The 20,296-nt window shown below is 42.1% G+C and overlaps 1 protein-coding gene across 3 annotated transcripts; it reads left to right on the top strand.

Annotated features, from left to right (window-relative positions):
• The first annotated feature begins 816 nt into the window (after positions 1–816).
• Positions 817–19,238, top strand: mob3a (MOB kinase activator 3A). 3 transcript variants are annotated; one of them, XM_086004716.1, is made up of 4 exons: positions 817–909; positions 13,258–13,705; positions 14,810–15,012; positions 18,108–19,238. In XM_086004716.1, the coding sequence occupies exons 2-4, from the start codon at positions 13,288–13,290 to the stop codon at positions 18,135–18,137; spliced, it is 651 nt and encodes a 216-aa protein (XP_085860842.1). In that variant the 5' UTR covers positions 817–909; positions 13,258–13,287; the 3' UTR covers positions 18,138–19,238. The 3 variants fall into 3 exon arrangements, with proteins under 3 accessions (XP_085860842.1, XP_085860841.1, XP_085860840.1); XM_086004715.1 differs by lacking the exon at positions 817–909 and adding an exon at positions 4,324–4,347; XM_086004714.1 differs by lacking the exon at positions 817–909 and adding an exon at positions 8,850–8,987.
• Positions 19,239–20,296: the final 1,058 nt, after the last annotated feature.

Below are 20,296 nucleotides of genomic sequence, written 5' to 3'. Positions count from 1 at the left end.
AGGCGCTGCACCGGGCTCGGAGTGATTGACAGGCGCTGCACCGGGCTCGGAGTGATTGACATGCGCTGCACCGGGCTCGGAGTGATTGACAGGCTCTGCACCGGGCTCGGAGTGATTGACAGGCTCTGCACCGGGCTCGGAGTGATTGACATGCGCTGCACCGGGCTCGGAGTGATTGACAGGCTCTGCACCGGGCTCGGAGTGATTGACAGGCGCTGCACCGGGCTCGGAGTGATTGACATGCGCTGCACCGGGCTCGGAGTGATTGACAGGCTCTGCACCGGGCTCGGAGTGATTGACGGGAGCTGCACCGGGCTCGGAGTGATTGACAGATGCTGCACCGGGCTCGGAGTGATTGACAGGCGCTGCACCGGGCTCGGAATGATTGACAGGCGCTGCACCGGGCTCGGAGTGATTGACAGGCGCTGCACCGGGCTCGGAGTGATTGATAGGCGCTGCACCGGGCTCGGAGTGATTGACAGGCGCCGCACCGGGCTCAGAGTGATTGACAGGAGCTGCACCGGGCTCGGAGTGATTGACAGGCGCTGCACCGGGCCCGGAGTGATTGACAGGCGCTTCACCGGGCTCGGAGTGATTGACAGGCGCTGCACCGGGCTCGGAGTGATTGACAGGAGCTGCACCGGGCCCGGAGTGATTGACAGGCGCTGCACCGGGCCCGGAGTGATTGACAGGCGCTGCACCGGGCTCGGAGTGATTGACAGGAGCTGCACCGGGCCCGGAGTGATTGACAGGCGCTGCACCGGGCCCGGAGTGATTGACGGGCGCTAGGACTACAGCTCCCGGCGTGCCCCGCGGCGGCGGGCGGGCGGGCGCGTGCGCAGTGCAGCGATTCCGGGCCGGCAGAGGCGGGTGAGCGCAGCGGCTGAAGCGTCTGTGGGGGGGTCCGCGGTAAGTGATCAGTTAGCGGGGCGCTCCGCCACTGAACTCGCGGCGAATTAGACGTAAAGAAAGTCTATGAAGTGGAGGCGGGGAAAGGGTGGATAAAAGGCTTGATGTGTAAATGGAGGGAGAAGGAAGTGCCACGGGTGGTTTGGGCGGGAGGGGCAGGCGGCGCGGCGCGGCCTCCGGGCCCCCGGTCAGTTTAATCATCGACTGGCGCATCTGATGGATGGCGGGTGCCGCCGTTAATGAGGGACTAACGCCGCTCCGTGTACCCGCAGGGCCGCACCCCCGGGTGACTGACAACACTTTCTGTATCCTGTGATCAGGCACGGCCCTGCTCGTTCTGTCAGGGCCAGCTAGATGTGTCAGCCTGTGGCTCAGTGGGAAGCACCCTCGCCTCTGAGTCAGAAGGCCTGGGTTTAAGTCCCACTCCAGGGACTGGAGCACAAAAATTCCAGGCTGATGACACTCCAGTGTTGAGGGAGTGCTGAACTGTCAGAGGTGCTGTCTTTCAGATGAAACTTCCCTTCTGCTCTCTCAGATGGACCTAAAAGATCCCACAGCACTATTTTGAAGACGAGCAGGGGAGTTATCCCTGGTGTCCTGGCCAATATTTATCCCTCAATCTACATCAGTATAACAGATTATCTAAGTCATTGTTACATTGCTGTTTGTGGGAGCTTGCTGTGCTCAAAGCTTTAAGAGCCTCTGTCACATTGCAAACATCACAGTTTGTTACAGATGGGAAGTTTTTAAAATTCTAATAGATATGGAGAAGCTTTTTGTACTGAACCAAAATAACAAGGAACGAAAAACGGTTTTCTGATTTTAAAAACAAGTAGGGCCTACAAGCTGGTGTAAAGATAGAAGTGAATGAAAACCATTTGATTGGGTCTTGTATATGGACCTCAATAATGATGTGAACTAATTTGGCTGATTGCCTTTTTACCCCTACTTTTAAAAATAAACTTAGAACAGAATATATTGTGTTTACAGTAATAAAATAGCTTGTTATTATTAAAGCTCATTATTTTATCGCTCTTGTCACTAAATGCATTTCACATAGCCAGTTGAGGATATTTTCCTTCCAGCAGACTGGGTTTGATTTAAACTCGGGTCCCAGAAGTGAAAGGCTAGTGCCTAGCCCACTGCACCATCCAGTCCCCCTCAGTTTTTTTTTCTTTTTTGCCACAACAGATAGTAAATGCTAAAGGAATTGTGTGCAACATGTGTGTTTAACCATGCGACTGCAGGTGCTGTGGAAGTAATTCAATAACTAGTTGAGATTTAGAACTGGATCTTGAGGACTGCTGGTTTGTGTAGTTTCTTTGCTCCCTTTTTTTTTGTATTATCTTGTATCCTGTTCATATTACAGTGACTCATATAATCTCCAGATGCCAAGTGTAGGAGGAGTAAAGTTAAGTAGCTGCCAGCTTGCCATTTTATTTTAGGTCAATCATGCAGGTAGTTTGTGGCCAAATCTGCCCCACAATATAAACTGGGTGGATTAGGCATAAAAGAAGCCCTGCTGTAGTGCAGACCTGCATCCATGTGAATAAATAGAATAACTGGAAATATAGACAAATAATGACCATTGGCCTGCGTGTTAACGGAGGGAGGGATCAATACCATAGTCTGATTATAATTAAAATGAGCAGATCTGAGGAAATTCAGATTCTCACTCAAAATGTTAAACCTTCTGAACTGGAAGAGATGTTTCTTTAATGCAGTAATAAAACATACATTGAGCCCTCTCTTTTTATCCCACCCCCGGCTTGTACGGTAAAGTTCATAAATAGCTATAGAGAAATAATATACTGTTGCATGTCTGTAGGATCTGTGTTCTGGTGTATAGGGTTGTAACAAAGCAAGATTACTTAACTTCAAATGCACAGCATATACATTTCTTGACATTGAGGATCTATAAAACAAACACACGGCATTACCTGGTTTAGTTACAGGCCTGAATACTCAGATCAGTATTGAATTCTGATACTAATGAGAATTTCTGAATTACGGTGCCAAAATAACAATCAAAATTACAGCAACAGGTTTATTATAAAGCTGTAGCAAGTGGGTGATGAGGGGCAAGCAGTTGATTTCTGGGTACCTGGGCATGAAAGGGGACAAAAGCAGTTAGGGTTCCCACTCCAGATTGCCATCCAGTGACTTTAGCTGTAAAATTTGTGTGTGGATGTTGGGTAAAGGCGGTGTCAGAATTAGCAGTGATTTCCATCTCCCCCACGGTCATGCAGATCTTGCATCTAGGCTCAAACATATTGGACTGGAATTTGCGGTGGGCAATAACAGCGAATGATCGGCGTTCGCTATTATTACCCGTTTGAAACTGACCGCAACTTCAGGATTTAGCGCATGTGCATCCTAACGCGCAATTCCTGAAGTTGCGGTCAGTCATTCACTGCTCTTCCACAGGCTGCTCTGTGCCCGGCCCCCCACAGAGCCGACAACCAGGGAAATCAGCAGAACTGGCGAAAACTTGGGCTTTTCAGCTGCAATATCGCTGTTAAATACCCCATTAAAAGTTAGACCTTGTTAGATTAGGTGTAACTGGGGTTTTAACAGTGTATTGACTGCTTAACAAATGTTATGGCCCCGAAAAACAAATTAAAATTTTGTGGAGTGTCAAATTTCTCCATTTTAATAAAAATTACAATTTTTAAGGAAGTTTAAAAAAAATGCATATTTTAAAAAAAAGTTTGTTCATATTTATTTCAGGTTTACCTTTTCCCCATGTGAGAACCCCAGTTTTTGTTTTGCTCTCTAACATTTTTAAAAAGTCAGAATAAAAGCACTTCTTCACGTCCTGGTTCACTGTGAGAATTCTGCATTGTATTTGGCTGCTTAGACAGCTTGTTGACGTCACAGCAGTTTGCGCTATGTAATTCCCACTAAACTACACTGATCTTAACTGAACGTTGAAAATCCGAACTTCTCGCCACAGAGATCGCATGATCTTTGTTGGAAGCTTTCTTTGGGGCCAGTGGTGAATGCCTTTACTTCGCCCCTGACCACAAATTATGGGCCAGAGTGTCCACTTGGTCAAGATGCCAGAGTTCTTGAGTTGCCTACGCCTCAGCATGAGTCACTGCCTTTCGGGGGGAATCTCTCGTAAATCAACCACTTTGAAGTAATAACACTCATTTTATAAAGAGTACAAGACATTAATCAAATTAAACGGAGGATCAGGCGATTATTGTTTGTAAACTTGCTTTGATCACTGACATTAAGTTCTATCCTTGACTTTACTCCCTGGTATCGTTTACGTATTGTCTATACTTTTTAAACTTGGAAGTGACGTTGTCTGCTGTTTACGTTGGGAGCTTTCCAGTGTGACCAAATGCTGTGACGTACGTAAGGGGTTATTGACCAGTTTTGTGAAGTTTTCACTGCGGAATGTTGTATGGGAAATTTTGTTACGTGCAGGTAAGTACCTAAGTTCATTTTTTCTTGGTATTGGGTTGTTTAGGCTATTGAGTGAGCCATGTCCTTCTAACCCATGACCTGCAGGACAAATTAAGAGTTACATAGCGTTGGAACAAAATATTTTTACCTGCGTCTGACCAGCTCCTTCCCTCTATAGTTCACAGCAACACGCTTCAAGTAAGCACGAGACGGTTAAGTGTACAGAACAGACTTTATTTGTATAACACAGATGATCAGTCCATACAATACAAAGGGTAGAAATTCGGGTTTCTCTCGCTCCTGCTACCTCACTTAACCCTGCAATTTCACCCCTTTTTATACACCGGTCATTTACCACAAACTGGCATTTCATGCATAGACAGACCTTTGCACAGTCAACTCCTTCTAACTCCCTTATAAGATACATCCCATCTTAAAATTATTTCAAAGCATCTATACTTTGGACTTTAGTTCTTCATTAATCACTTGTGGTCAATGTCCCTTCTAAGCCAGCCTGCCCTTGCATTCCAGTTGATAACCAGAAATCTGGAGTGGAACAAGTTTCCCAGATAACCTCCTGGACTATCGACCACTCGGTTATTATAGTTCATTATGACTACTGCAGTTCATTATTAACTCAACTTGCCAACATGCCCAACGGGTCCAGTTCATGTACAACAGCAACAACTTGTATTTATATGGCACCTTTAATGTCCCAAGGTGCTTCACAGGAGTGTGTTATGACAAAAAAGAAATATTTGACACTGAGCCACACAAGGAGAAATTAGTGCAGATGACCAAAAGCTTGGTCAAAGAGGTAAGTTTTAAGGAGAGTCTTAAAGAAGGAAAGAGCGGTAGAGAGGCGGAGAGGTTTAGGGAGGGAATTCCAGAGCTTAGGGCCTAGGCAGCTGAAGGCACAGCCATCAATGGTTGAGCGATTATAATCAGGGATGCTCAAGAGGGCAGAATTAGAGGAGCGCAGATATCTCGGGGGTTTGTGGGGCTGGAGGAGATTACAGAGATAGGGAGGGGTGAGGACATGGAGGGATTTGAAAACAAGGAGATTTTAGAATGAAACCGTTGCTTAACCGGGAGCCAATGTGGGTCAGTGAGCACAGGGGTGATGGGTGAACGGGACTTGGTGCGAGTTAGGACACGGGCAGCCGAGTTTTGGATGACCTCAAGTTTACGTAGGGTTGAAAGTGAGAGGCCGGCCTGGAGTGCGTTGGAATAGTCAAGTCTAGAGGTAACAAAGGCACGGATGAGGGTTTCAGCAGCAGATGAGCTGAGGCAGGGGCGGAGACGGGCGATGTTACGGAGGTGGAAATAGGCGGTCTTAGTTATGGTGCAGCTATGGTCGGAATTTCATTTCAGAATCAAATATGACACCAAGGTTACTAACAGTCTGGTTCAGCCTCAGACAGATGCTAGAGAGAGGGATGGAGTCGGTGCCAAGGGAACGGAGTTTGTGACCGCGACCAAAGACAATGGCTTCAGTCTTCCCAATATTTAATTGGTAAAATTTCTGCTCGTCCAGTACTGGTGTCAGACAAGCAGTCTGACAATTTAGAGACTATATAGATACTATATGTACCATATATATACCTGTATAAGGCAGCCCATGTATAAGATACCCCCTCCCATTCCGCCAAAAAAACTGGATACGGTGAGGGTCAACATAAAAAGAGCCTTTATCCACTAAAACTCTCACCTTCATCCAGTTGGCATGTATAAATAAATTTTCTCTCTGTTCTTTATTCATTCAACACATTTTTATCTACTTTGCTTATCCTGCACTGACAGTTAAATGGTAACTCTCACTCCCGACTTCTGTTCTTGCTGTTTTTACATATCCTGTCCCTGTATTCATTGATTAATTTACAACAGTGACTACCCTCCCAAAAGTACATCATTGGCTGTAAGACGCTTTGGGACGTCCTGAGGTTGCGAAAGGTGCTATATAAATGCAAGTTCTTTCTTTCTATTGCCTAACTCTAAAGTTAGTAGTGGGGGTTTGGACTGAAATCTCAAGTTTAAATGTCGCAGCACTGGAGGAGTGGTGCAATTTCTGTCAGAAATGCAGTGTTATAGTGCTGGATCTGCTATCCGTAGTGAAATCGCTTTACTAGAAGGGGAAGCTGAGGTGGAATATGACCCAGGTAAAAGCTGATCCCCCACCCCCTTCCTACTTTTAAACCCCAAGGGATATAGATTTCTAGTCTTATACATGAGCTTTTACAATAATTATATATCTTGAGTGCCATGTTCCCGCCTTCCCCACCCTTGATTTTATTTTCTTCCTTCTACAATAGCCCCCCAACAGATCCACCTATGACCGACTTAATGCTACTTTGTAACCATAGAAATAAAAAGATCTGGTTAAGATTTATCTTTCCAGGTTTCTTTATCTCCCTCAGCTGATGGGTGATGAAAGTACTTCACCTCTGTTTGGTGGAGCTGATGTGGTTATACCGAGATTGGAAATTTGCTGCATTGAGTGTGAAGTGAAACTTAATCAATCTCATGTTTTTGGGAAGGGTGTGGAATCTCTAGTTCTTTTATTAACCATGAAAAGTTTGTCAGTATTTTAAAGAAAATCCCGATACACTAGTGCCCATACGCTGCCTGTATTTATTTCCAAGAATGATCTATTTAGCATATACAGACTCGACATATCATTCCAGCCATCTTAGAGTATTGTCATCACCAGCATGCAAAGTGCGCAGGCCACCAGATAGTTTAATTAGTGGACATGATTTGTATTTGTCCCCGAGAGGACTGGCAACCACGGGAGCAGAGTATGTGTCTGACACAAGGCACATAGTAGCATGCAGTTGAGTATCCACCATCTTAGTGTGTGGGGAGCTTAATATTCCGTGACTGAATAGCAGAGTGCATGAAGGATATGAGCATAGATTGGAGGTTTTTGCTCCCCAGCTGCCAAGTTTGGTGATTAGGTTATTTTGGGTTTTGACTTTCTCAGCAGTTTTCAGTAGATGATTTTTGTACAGGGTGACACCCAAGTAAACAGGGTGAGCATCATGTTTAAGAAGTTGACCATTTCGAATGAGTTCAAGAGAGGCACTAGCATTGTGCAAGTGAAAAACGTAGTACACAGTCTTTGTGGTACTTGGTTGAAGGCCCCATTTCAGGCAGTACTGCGCCATAAGTTTCGCATCATTAGTGTGGTTTCTAGGGTGTGATTTCCATGATCTGGTCACAGCTAGATCGTTTATGTACAGATTAAAAAGGAGTTGTGCTATATAGAACTGATCCCTGAGGGAGGCCATTGATTTGGTATCTCCACGAGCTGGTACGGTCACCCATGTGTGACTCTAAAACCTATAGCAATAATTCAACCAAGCAGGTAGCTCAATATAGCAAGACTCTTGATATATTTGCTAGTAGACCAAGATGAAATGATTGGTAATAACAACAGGAAATGCTGGAAAAACTCAGCAGGCCAGACAGCATCGGTGGAGAGAGAAACAGAGTTAACGTTTCAGGTCGATGACCTTTCGTCAGAACTGGGGGGGAAAAGCAGGAAATGGAACCGATTTTAAAGCAAGTTTAGGGGCTGGGAAAAGGGGGAGGGGATGAAAGAACAAAAGGGACGGTCAGCGATAGGATAGAAAGCAGGAGAGATTAAGAGACATTGAGAGACATTAAGAGATATTCAAGGCAAGAGGAGGTGGTAATGGGACAGGTTAAGGACCAAAGGACGGCTCTAGATGGGGTGTGAACTGCGCTGGTAGAATGAAGCTGAAGGGAGGGAAGAAAAAACAAAGTGTGGATAAAAAAAAAAGAAACTATATATATGTGATAGGGGCCGAGGTTATGATCTGAAATTGTTGAACTCTATGTTGAGTCCAGAAGGCTGTAAAGTGCCTAATCGAAAGATGAGGTGCTGTTCCTCGAGCTTACGCTGAGCTTCAGTGGAACAATGCAAGAGGCCGAGGACGGTGAGGTCCGAGTGGGAATGGGGCGGTGAATTAAAGTGACAGGCCACCGGGAGCTCGGGGTCCCCCTTACGGACTGAACGAAGGTGTTCCGCAAAGCGGTCACCCAATCTGCGTTTGGTCTCCCCAATGTAGAGGAGACCACATCGTGAGCAGCGGGTTGTTTAGACAAGTATTTAAGCATTCTTTAGGGCAGCCCAACTCTAAAATGATTCAGTAAATCTGAGTGGTCAGTTACTTGAATGGTATTTCTTCTCAGTGGTTGGCTTGGGGGGTTTTGTACAATTAGCAAAAAAATGGGCATAGTGTAAACCTGTTTGAATGAAAAGAAATTGCGGTTTTCTTGGAAATGATCCTGCTGGGAATTACCCCAACTTCCCCAGAATAATGTGCTGAAATTGGATCTGTGTTTTCCACATTCTCCATGGTACATTACGTATATAATGAGATAAAAAAATCAGAACTATATAAATAGGGGAACCAGGAAAACCACACTTAACAAAAGCAGTTCTACAGTGTATGAGCTGTTTTGCTAGATCTTTTTAATTTAAATTTATTATTACAAATGTTATTTACAGACATAAAGGAATATAAAATTACATCTTCAGGAAGGCAATAAGCATAAAGAAGTTATTTTCAAATTAAAATTGATTGTTTGAAAAAAACCTGGCAATGGTGGAAGTGATTGCTTTGCATAGAAAGGTAAGTGGCTGCATCATTTCTAATGTGAGGATACTATTTGTCTCCGATTAAAATGTTGTAATAGAGTGCTTTGGTGTTGGCCAAAAAACCTCGATGTTCCAGTAAAAAAAAGAATTGGCAGCCAGGGGGAAGCTGGTCCTGGTATGGATGTAAGATAAGGGCAAGTTTAAAAAAAAAACTGGTAAGAACTTTGGAATGGAATTCAGCTTTGAAGCCATGTCGCCCTAGTTACATTCTAAGATTTGCTTTTAGTTTAGTGGAGATTTTTTTGAAAATTAATACACTGAAAATAAAAGGCACAAAAATAGATGCAAATTGTTGCTTAAGGAATCACATTCCGAAAGCTCTCTGTAGTAAAAGAATGTTTGTTAGAGTAGAATGTTGCAGTTGATCTGCCACAAGACCGACCGTTAAAATTGTTGCTTTTACATGTTTGGACATCCGATAATTATCAATAATTAGCGAATGTACTGTTATTGTTTTGTACTTAAATAAAAGGTGTATAGTAATTATATTATGTGGTAATGTTCAGAAATAACAACAACAACAACTTGTATTTATATGGTGCCTTTAACGTAGTAAAATGTCCCAAGGTGCTTCACAGGAGTGTGTAATAAAGCAAAAAATTGACACCGAGCCACATAAGGAGATATTAGGGCAGATGACCAAAAGCTTGGTCAAAGAGGTAGGTTTTAAGGAGCGTCTTAAAGGAGGAAAGAGAGGTAGAGAGACAGGGAGGGAATTCCAGCGCTTACGGCCTAGGCAGCTGAAGGCACGGCCACCAATGGTTGAGCGATTATAATCAGGGATGCTCAAGAGGGCAGAATTAGAGGAGCGCAGAAATTTCGGGGGCTTGTGGGGCTGAAGGCGATTACAGAGATAGGGAGGGGCAAGGCCTTGGAGGGATTTGAAAACAAGGATGAGAATTTTGAAATCGAGGCGTTGCTTAACCAGGAGCCAGTGTAGGACAGCGAGCACAGGGGTGATGAGTGAACAGGACTTGGTGCGAGTTAGGACATGGGCGGCCAAGTTTTGGATGACCTCAAGTTTACATAGGGTAGAATAGAAATAGTAAGGATATATATACCAATAATGGGCAGATTTTTATAGTTTGAGGAACTGTATATTTGAAAGCACCTCCATTTGCCCTCACCTGTACATGAACAGTGATTCCGGGTATATTTATATTGTATCTGTGCCCAGTAGTTTAGTTACTGCAGGAAACTTTGGTTTATCCGGAGGTTGTATGTCCGGAATACTCGATCTAATGGCAAAAATCAGGAGCCGTTTTCTATAAATCTTTTTAGTTCTCGTTCTTTTTTTTTCCCAGTCAGGCACTGCAAGGTCTGTAGCTATAGCAACAGCTTCAGCTAGAGACGCTTGCAGCTGCAGCCGACTCTTTAGAAGCTGTTGCTAAGCAACAGTGTTTGTTGTCAGATACGGAGATGAAAACCTCCGTATGCTTCAACATTAACTTTGTATGTCCGGCAGTTTTGATAGATCGGCAACACGCCGGTCCCGTCGGTGCCGGATATCACAAAGTTTCCTGTATTTGCACTTTCCCGTTTGCAAACCAGGAAGCTGCTGCTGCTGGCTCTGATACCCAGTTGCTGCTCAGTTAACTGATCTCAATCTTGGTGACACTACAGTTGGCTTCTGTGTCATGCGATAAGGAAGAGGGGGAAAGAATCAGCCAGGGCTCCCACTTCTCATCGCTTTTCATCTGGGACCGTTGGGTCCATATTTCAGATGGGAAGTTTCATTCTGTTTCTTTTTTCATATGTATTTCCAGCATTTTCTGTTTTTATTTCCAGCATTCAAGTTTTTCATTTTATCTCTGCACTTTCATATCCTATTGTGTAACAGAGTTTTATAAATAGTACAGCATAACCATTCTTAATATACGATAACTTAGTTTGTAATGCACTTCTTAAGGCGGTGCTCCAACACACTACTCTGTGTGGAGTGGTAGATTGCAGGTTCATGTCTGTAATTCCCCATGAGCTAACTTCTTGCTCTTGACAGTGATAAGAGCGCGATTGACTGAGGCCCAGGAGCAGATCATCTATCTGCCACTGGGGCAATGGTGCACTTAAAACTGAAGTAGAGAGGAGAAGGAAAAGAGGACAGTTTATTTGAATCAAATTAAAATGTATTTAGTAATTGGCACAGGTGGGTGTGGGGGATAGAATTGCCTTGATCTTTGAACTAGGCTGTTGTATTGAAATTTGTTTATGCCAAAATATTTATGGCAGTAATTGAAATAAATCTGTTGGACCGTTGGAGAATGCCCTTTACTAGCATCTACTAGCTAAAATAAAAAAACATTCCCCCCCCCCCCCCCCCCCGTGTTCAATCTTAACATTTTGAGCTGACCTTTTTTTGAGGTTTGATTGTACTCTATTATTTAAGTCTAGGGAATCTGACAATGATCCAGAATTATTATAAAATCAGTTTGGCACCAATATGTTGCTAGTCCATGCTTATATATATCAGTAAAAGAAAGGACTACGTTATTGCCGTGAGGAACATTGCTGTACATGAGTCATCCCACACTCTCGTGTTAGAACATGGAGCTATCGGTATGCAACATTTAACCTACATGTGCAAACAAGATTACTTAAATGCATAGCAAATCTAGGAGGGAAAAAGAAGGAAACCTATTGCAACACATGTACCCCAAATCAATAAAACCTGAATTCCAAATTACATAAAAACAAGTATGCCACCTCAGGAATATGACAAAAATGCTGATTTTATTTTTTTATTTTAAATTTATTTGTAATTAAGTTTTGAAAGATCCTTGATGCATTTGATGCATGCAGCAAAACATGTTTTCTGATTAACCCAACATTTTTCCAGAACCAAGCTATAGATCACAGGATAGGTATAATTGGGTGCCCAAAACTGTGTGCAATACTCAAACTGTAGCCTAACCAACGTCTTGTACAAATTCAGCATGACTTGCTCGCTGAACTGTAGCCCAGTGTGACTCCGTGCATTCAGAAGGGATGGGAGAAAGGGGGAAAAGACAGGAAAAAGAAACAGTCCAGCACAGTAACAGGATTTCTCCTGTCTTCTCAAGTCATCTGCCCTACATGCATGACATGAAGTGCTGTACTGCAAGTTGGAAATCACATGGGAAGTGCCAGCAGTGAATGGAAACCCCCTTTAATTCCTTTTGAAGATGCAGTGTTCTACTTGTCTGCTCTTGTTCAATTTAAATAGTTGAAAATGAAACAAATACTAATCTCTGTGTACTTTGGTTTACTTGGGAGCAGTTCTGTCACTTATATTACGGCAGTAATATTGTAAAATAAATGATTGTTAAATGGAGTACAGACGTGTCTAATGAGGATAATGTACTTCCACGTGATTTTTATATTCTTCCATATAGGCCCATAAAAAAAAGAAGACCCAGCAGCGCCTATATTTCCTAAGGAGGCTGAAGGGATGTAACCTGTCACCCCTGATCCTCTCTAACTTTTACCGCTGCACAATAGAGAGCATCCTGATGAACTGTATCACAGTATGGTATGGCAGCTGTAGCTACTATGACCGGAAAGCCCTGCAGCGGGTAGTCAAAACTGCCCAACGCATTACCGGCACCTGGCTACCGACCATAGAGCACATATACCAGAAACGCTGTTTACGGAGGTCACGGACCATCATCAAAGACCCTACCCACCCCAGCCACAGTCTGTTCGCCCCCCTGCCATCTGGGAGACGCTACAGATGCATTCGCACCCGAACAACCAGATTTAGGAACAGCTTCTTTCCCAGGGCTGTCATCCTACTGAACTCCACAAATAAACTCTAAAGCCTGCACATCTGCCAATGCACTTTATTATGTTTATATATGTTAATGTATTACAAGCCAAATGAATGTTGAATGTTTAAATGTCTTAATCTAAATGTACACTCTCTGGAGCCGCAAGCCTACATTTCATTGTACTGCACTTGTGCACTAACAATGACAATAAAAGTTTATTATTATTATTATTATTATTATAAGGGCTAGCAAAATGAAGACAAACTTTGAATACTACAAACTGCATTCTTGAAAAGTCTCTGACTGGGATAGATAGCTTTTGCAAATAACAACGTAAAATTGTACTGTGATCGTAAAGTATGACTCAAGTTTGGTTTTTCACAGAACTGAAGACTTGTTGAATGCAAGGGACTTTACAACACTTGTATATTTCAGGTGTGTAAGCTAAGTGAACCCTGAGTGCTGGCCATTAATTGTGAATACTTGTCATTCTTGTAGCTTTTCACGGACTATCGCAGAAGTTCTATTATGGCTGTATCCTTGAAACAGGTGTTCAATAAAGACAAGACTTTCCGCCCCAAACGCAAATTTGAGCCAGGCACACAGAGGTTTGAATTGCACAAGAGGGCACAAGCGTCGCTGAATGCTGGTCTGGATTTGAAATTAGCAGTGCAGCTCCCTTCAAACGAGGATCTCAATGACTGGGTAGCTGTACATGTGGTGGATTTCTTCAACCGTATTAATCTGATTTACGGAACTGTATCCGAGTTCTGCACTAATGGCACATGCCCTGTAATGTCAGGAGGACCTCGGTATGAATACCGATGGCAAGACGAGAATAAATACAGAAAACCTACTGCACTGTCGGCACCACAATACATGAGTCTCCTAATGGATTGGATTGAAACCCAAGTGAACAATGAAAACATCTTTCCAACCAACATTGGTGAGTTGAAATAATCAAACACTGCCATTTGATTTTGATAATATGTTTGTTCTTTGTTCATTTTCTCTAAGAAAATGTCGTTCTACACATCTCACTAATCTACAACTCTAGAAACAGGCCAAAAGAAATGGCTTAATTTTTTTGTGTGGACTTTCCGAATGACAAAGTCAAGTGACTCAATCACTTTATTTCATGAAAATCAGTGATTCCATTCAAATGTAAATTGATGGTGGGGTTGAGGAAGGGGCAACTGCACAGGAGTGTATCCACACTAGGTGTGAATTGATGAAATAATGTCTGATGAAAGGAAGTTCTAAATTTCAGTGGTGTTGCTTGACCCACCATCATTTCAATATTGATCTCTGAGTTGCTCCACTCTTCTGTTTAATCCGATGTAACTTCAAGCAAGGTTGGCTGTTCTGTGTGAGCGGACGGTTTGGTACAGTTTACTTTACTTCTCTCCTTGTATTTGTCAGACTGGAATAAAATCTGTTAGTGCTGCAGTAAATAGGATGTAGACCATAAACTAATTTCTAGACACAAAACAGAAAATGCTGAAAGTGCACAGCAGCTCTAAGCAACCGTCACCATAGGAACAGGAGGAGGTCATTCAGCCTTTCAAGCCTGTTCCGTCATTCAGTCAGATCACGGCTGAGCTGTATCTTAACTCCATTTACCCACCTTGGTTCCGTAACCCTTAATACCCTTACCTAACAAAAATCTATTGATCTCCGATTTGAAATTTTCAACTGACCTAGTCTCAACAGCTTTTTGGGGGAGAGAGTTCCAGATTTCCACTACCCTTTGTCAAGGCTGGGTTAGTGCTGTTACTGCTTGAAAAAAAACCTCCTTAAATCCTACAGAACTCCGTGTTCTGTTTTATGTAATACTTGGTGCGAGATTGACCTGATTCACAGTAGTTCAAGCAGATTTGCTCTGTGAAAAGTGCGGGCTTGCATATTTTACTTCAAATCTTTATTCACCACGCCAGGAACTTCAAATACACTGGAAAGTTCCTGTCTATACTGCATAGAAACATTGGGCTGTTGCCACCATTCAGTACTAGCAAGAACATTAAACTATTTGTTTTTTCTTTTATCTCAGGCACCCCCTTTCCTAAGAACTTCCAGCAAGTTTGCAAGAAGATCCTTTCTCGCCTTTTCCGTGTTTTTGTCCATGTGTACATCCACCACTTTGACCGAATCAGCTTTATGGGAGCAGAAGCGCACGTTAATACTTGTTACAAACATTTTTACTACTTTGTTACGGAGTTCAATCTTATAGACAACAAAGAATTAGTGCCCCTGGTATGTTACTTTACAGCTAAATGTACAGTAAGGTTTGCTTGATAGATTTAAGTTTCTTTAGAGAGCAGTGGTGTCTGGTCTGTTAACCACTTTTTTAAAAAAGTTTTAAGTGCAGTGTAATACAGTTTGTAGGGAGCTGATAAAATGATGAGGCCTGTGGAAAATGGGACTGTGTTATGGAGGCTGGTAGGAAGCTGAAGTTAGATTATTGAACTCTGAGTAATTGATGTTTGTAGATTGGGAAATGCCTTTTTCATCTTCACACATGCAAAGGTTTGCTGCAAACCTTTTTGACAGAACAGGTGTTGAAACTACTGAGTGGAGTTTTAGTTTGCCCCTTCCAGGTTTCATTAGTGAGGCAGGCTGGTTACTCAGTTATCAACAGTGGAGTACTGCGGAACTCCCTGGTTCCGGTGTTGGATTACTGAGTTTACCACAAAGGGTTGATTTGGTTCTGAACTTCCATTGCCGGCTTTTCATCTTGGAGCCATATCAACTCCAACAAGACCCTGCTTACCTCACCTAGGATGCACAGTCACTAGTTGATCATTAGACAGTTGGACAGCAAGAACAAGGAGCTCCTCATAAATGAGCAGCAAAAATTGGCTTAAAATATGTGAGTACATTGCCACTATCCTGACCACAACCTTGCTGCACAGCGAACCTCACTGATGGTTCCACCAGTTGGAGGTGCAAAGTTTCTGCAACAGCTACCTGCCTCTCCGCAACTCAATCGTGGTATGCACCGAGTCCTGAATACTGGGAACTTCGAACACTGGATTTTATAAATTCTAAAACCAAAAACAAATCTTTCTTGTAATCTAATAAAGACGAGTTCTTTGATTAATGTTCTGGGTGCTATTGAAGCCAGGAGTTCCATTATTCAGTATAGGTGGAGTTGTAGCGTAAAGTTATTGAGGGGGTTTACTTTCTCTAAAGAGTGTGGGTAAGCACCGCTTTGTATACAAAACGGGCTTGCAAGCCTGTTTACATCATTTTTTTGAAGCAGTAAGTTGACGTTACATACAGCCAGATTAAATATACGTGTCTGTTCTGTGTCTTTCATTGGGCCTCAATGATTTGAAAAATACTTTTAATAAATGTGAAGCCTTCAACGATTACATTAGCGACTCCAATAATTACATATTTTTAAATTAAGAACCTGCTGGGAATGAGCAGCAATTCGATCAGCACCTGAAAGGGAAGGATAGCATAAAGTTACATTAATACTTTCACTTTAGAAATTATGCTTTCTGGTAAAGATGTGCCTTGCCACAACTTAATATTAGTATTTTGTAGTGGAGGTCCCACTGATGTGTGATGGCAAATGACAATTCTACAGGAGTTGAATTAGAAACAGAACTGATTGTTTGATCAGTCGATAACCAAAACTATCAGTGTGTGTATAGACTTCAGAAACCCCTCTTAAATTCTTCATCCAGATCCCAAATGGCAGATTTTCACATTTATTTTGTCATCCAATTGTAAAATTTGTTAACAATAAATTGATGGCTGGGATTTAATCCCTGTCCTTCAATGGGAACGTTTCATATACCACATGATGAAAGAATTGTTACTTAAAATTCCAACAGCGGGATGACCACTAAAATAATTCTTGTAGACTAAAATAATTCTTTAAAAGCTTTGTGAAATGTTGGTTTCTGAGGACATTACTTAACGTATGCCTCTTATTGTCTCATCACCTTACATAATCATCATTTCCTTTCTTGTGTGCCGGTTGTCGGCCTTCAGAAGGTACAAAGTGCACCAGGCTGTGTTTTCTTTTTTTGCCGCCTGGTTTCTTTTGATTATAGCTGCATTTGTCTCATTTCCACTGTCCAAAGGTGTCTCTACCTGTGTAATTCTGTGCCTATTTTATTTGACGGGCTCTCCAGTAACAGTCCTACCAACCAGGATGTACTGTGCATATTTTTGTGGTGATCTTGCCATGTCCTAGCATAATAATTATATTACCAGGACTATTTCTAGTTGTTAAAACATTTACACTTGTGTTTATGTGACCAAGTATTATTGTTAACATGCTTGTAACTCTGAGCGTTCAACTCCATTAGCCAGTTATAGAGTGCAGTTGCAATTTGTTAGCCAAACATCTTCTGGCGTTTGAATGTTTCACTTCAGGAAAGGATGAACTCTCATGCTATCCTCGAGGAAGTTTTGCTAGTTCTTGGGTAGTTGCTAGGACATGTATTTATTTATTCTGCAAAATGCTACCTCCTTTCACCAAATTGGGCAGTGCCATTAACAGGTGGCCAAACCATCATGCCTTCCAAAAGTCAATATAGGTCCCCCAGAGAACTTGGTTAAATGTATGATTGGCTTATGGGGCGAAGAGAAGAAACATTAATGAAAACTGTTCAGTTACATTTTGATTTATTGTTCTGGAGGTAATTGTAGGCTTTTAACAGGATCTATTTGAACTGCGAATTACTAGTGTTGTAAAAAGAAAATTGCACTTTAGTCTTGCAATCTTGGTTTAAAAAAAATTCTTGACATGAAAACATTCTGATTGAATTTACTTCCTTCTCTGTTCCTACTTCCTCTTAACAGGTGTTTTGCACAATGAGGCAGATGTTACCCTATTAAATGCACTGCATTTGGCGCAGTTCCTATTTAAGATCGTTCCAGGCAAAAAGGAAAAATAGAATGTTTACTGGGTGCAACTGTGTTGGTTCTTTCCATTAACTTCAACAAAAACTCTGGAAATTCTCGCTTGTATGTTGTCTTTCTTGTGATTTGTATTTTTGAAGCACAAAAGTGTTTGAATCAGAAAAGGTATTTCATACTGGTCTCGCGTAAATGAGAGTTTCTAAATCCTGTGTTTATTTTACAGAAGATCCATAGATGTTTATAGGCCATTCATTCCAAACTAATCCCAATGTTCTGCTCTCTCCCCATAGCCCTGTACCTTCCTTTGCTTTTAGCCACTTTTCCCTTAAAAGATGCAACCTTTGTCTCAGCCCCTCCCTGTGGAAAGCATTCCAACAAATGATTCAAATTTGATACAAAAACAGTGTGCATAAATGTTTCAAGAACATCATCACCCACTAATACACTTCTGTCTGTTTCTTTAACAGAAGGAGATGACCGCGAGTATGTGCCATTGAAAAGGATCTCCTGACTCGTTCTGGAAGAAGCTGTTTCATCTACATTGTTATTGAAATGGGTTCTCCTAACAAAACAAAAAAATTCCACTTGAAATGAAAGAAAAATTTCTGTCCTTTTCAAATAATTATTTGCTGATGTTCAAATGTGAAAGATAAAAATGCCAGACATGGAATTTTCTGTTGATGCAGGGAGCTGTAATTTTTTACAGGAAATTCTATACGGCACGGAAGCATCTACCTGGAACCGGTTAATTCTTGAAATTTCATAACCACTCTAAATTACATGATACTGTTGCTATATTGGTGCACAAAAAGAGAGAATTATAGCTTTTCTATGATAAATATTCTGCTTGATAGAAAGATTTATTGATATTTTATGCAGTTCATTGTATGTGAAGTGCTTTTGAATGTTTCTGAGAGATATGATAAGGCACGATATATAAGGCAAGATAATGCAAGTTTTTTCCATGAATTCAGACAATGAATAGTTCAATCTATTTAGTTTACTTGCACAGTAAATATAGGGGATGTGACGACGAGGTCTGGCTGGTGCCAGAGACCTTTTGGAAAAGCAAGTTGCAGTATTCCTCGCAGATTTCACTGTTTCGGTTTTCCTGAACAATTGATTCAAATCGGGAATGCCGAAAGTTTGTTTTAAAAGAAATGACTTGTGATGGTACAGTCTCACAGTGCTATCAACAGCACTAGCTCTCAGACAACAAAACTTGCAAATTTAGTCCTGAATGGTACATTTGTTCATTTTGGTTGTTCCAACTGAACAGAAAGCAGGTTGTGGATTTTTTAAAAAAATATTTAAAAATGAATGATATACTTTTTTATTATATTTCTTGTTTAAAACTTTAGTGTTAATGAATGCTATAATGCAATATAGTTTTGCATAGTTTCTGGGGACATCTGTGGTGTAAGGAAGTTCTTTTAAAATTTGTTATATTTTACCTATTTAGCTTTGTACGTTACATGATGTATTTTGATCTCCTACTGTCTGAAGTTTTTGTATCATTTTCTTCTTTGCACTTAATTCTGTGGTGAGAGTTTCTGCTTATAAGATTAGTGTGTAATGTTATTAAAACATTCACTTAACTTTTTCCCTCAAATTCTTACTGTTGCACGTTGTCTCAAGGAGTGTCTATCACAGCTGTTGCAGTTCTTAAGTAAAGCGAGTTCGGAAAACGGACTTCATGTCCTTTGTGGGGTTGAGCCTCCCACACTATTTATCATAAGGAAGGCCATCCGGACCTGTTACGATTTTTGGGCCCTCACCAGATATTATCCTTGTGCTAATTGCCAGGGGACAACTCCCAATGAGCCCCCTCCGAACTAAACTGTAATGTAATACACACAATATCTGCTACCACGTAAGCCATTTCTGCCTTGGTATCCCTTTAGAGCAATTCTTATTTTGGTTCCAGCAGCCAACTGGGTCTTGGGGTAGATTTTCATGTAACTGCTTCCATCGGGCAGAGCGAGCCCACTGCCTGCCTTATTGAAGTGGTCGGATCCATTTTCATAATTTTTTTAAAATTTCGTTCACGGGATGTGGGCATCGCTGGCAAGGCCAGCATTTATTGCCCATCCAGATAAGGACGGCAGGTTTCCTGCCCTAAAGGACATTAGTGAACCAGATGGGTTTTTAAGACAATCCAGTAGTTTCATGGTCTAGCTTTAAATTCCAGATTTATTTAATTAACTGAATTTAAATTCCCCAGCTGCTGTGGTGGGATTTGAACGCACGTCCCTGGATCATTAGTCCAGGCCTCTGGATTACTAGTCCAGTAACATAACCACTACGCTGTTATTGGGCATCATTTAAATATAACGGGTGAGCTGCCAGTGCTGAAAGCAGCTTACCAATCGGGTGAGACACATTTTCTCTGCAGAGGTAAGTAACGGAGGGAGGGGAGGCGATTCTGGAGGAGGGCCAGGCATTGGGTGGGGAGGGGTGTCGATTCTTGGGTCAGGAGGAGCACGAATGGTACTTGGTGTTGAGCAGCCTCCAACAATCCCTTTTAAGAACCACTGGTTAGGCTGCGCAACACCAAGTACCAATCAGCCGAGCTTGCACGACACATGCTCCACCCATTGGCAGTTCAAAATTGCATCAAAGTCATATTGATGTCATAGAAATTGGTTTTCATGGG

The sequence above is a fragment of the Somniosus microcephalus genome, chromosome 13 (genome assembly GCF_052327205.1).
Source record: "Somniosus microcephalus isolate GS21.2 chromosome 13, FLI_Smic_1.0, whole genome shotgun sequence".
Taxonomy (NCBI): domain Eukaryota; kingdom Metazoa; phylum Chordata; class Chondrichthyes; order Squaliformes; family Somniosidae; genus Somniosus; species Somniosus microcephalus.
This window is presented reverse-complemented; position numbering and strand designations above follow the sequence as displayed.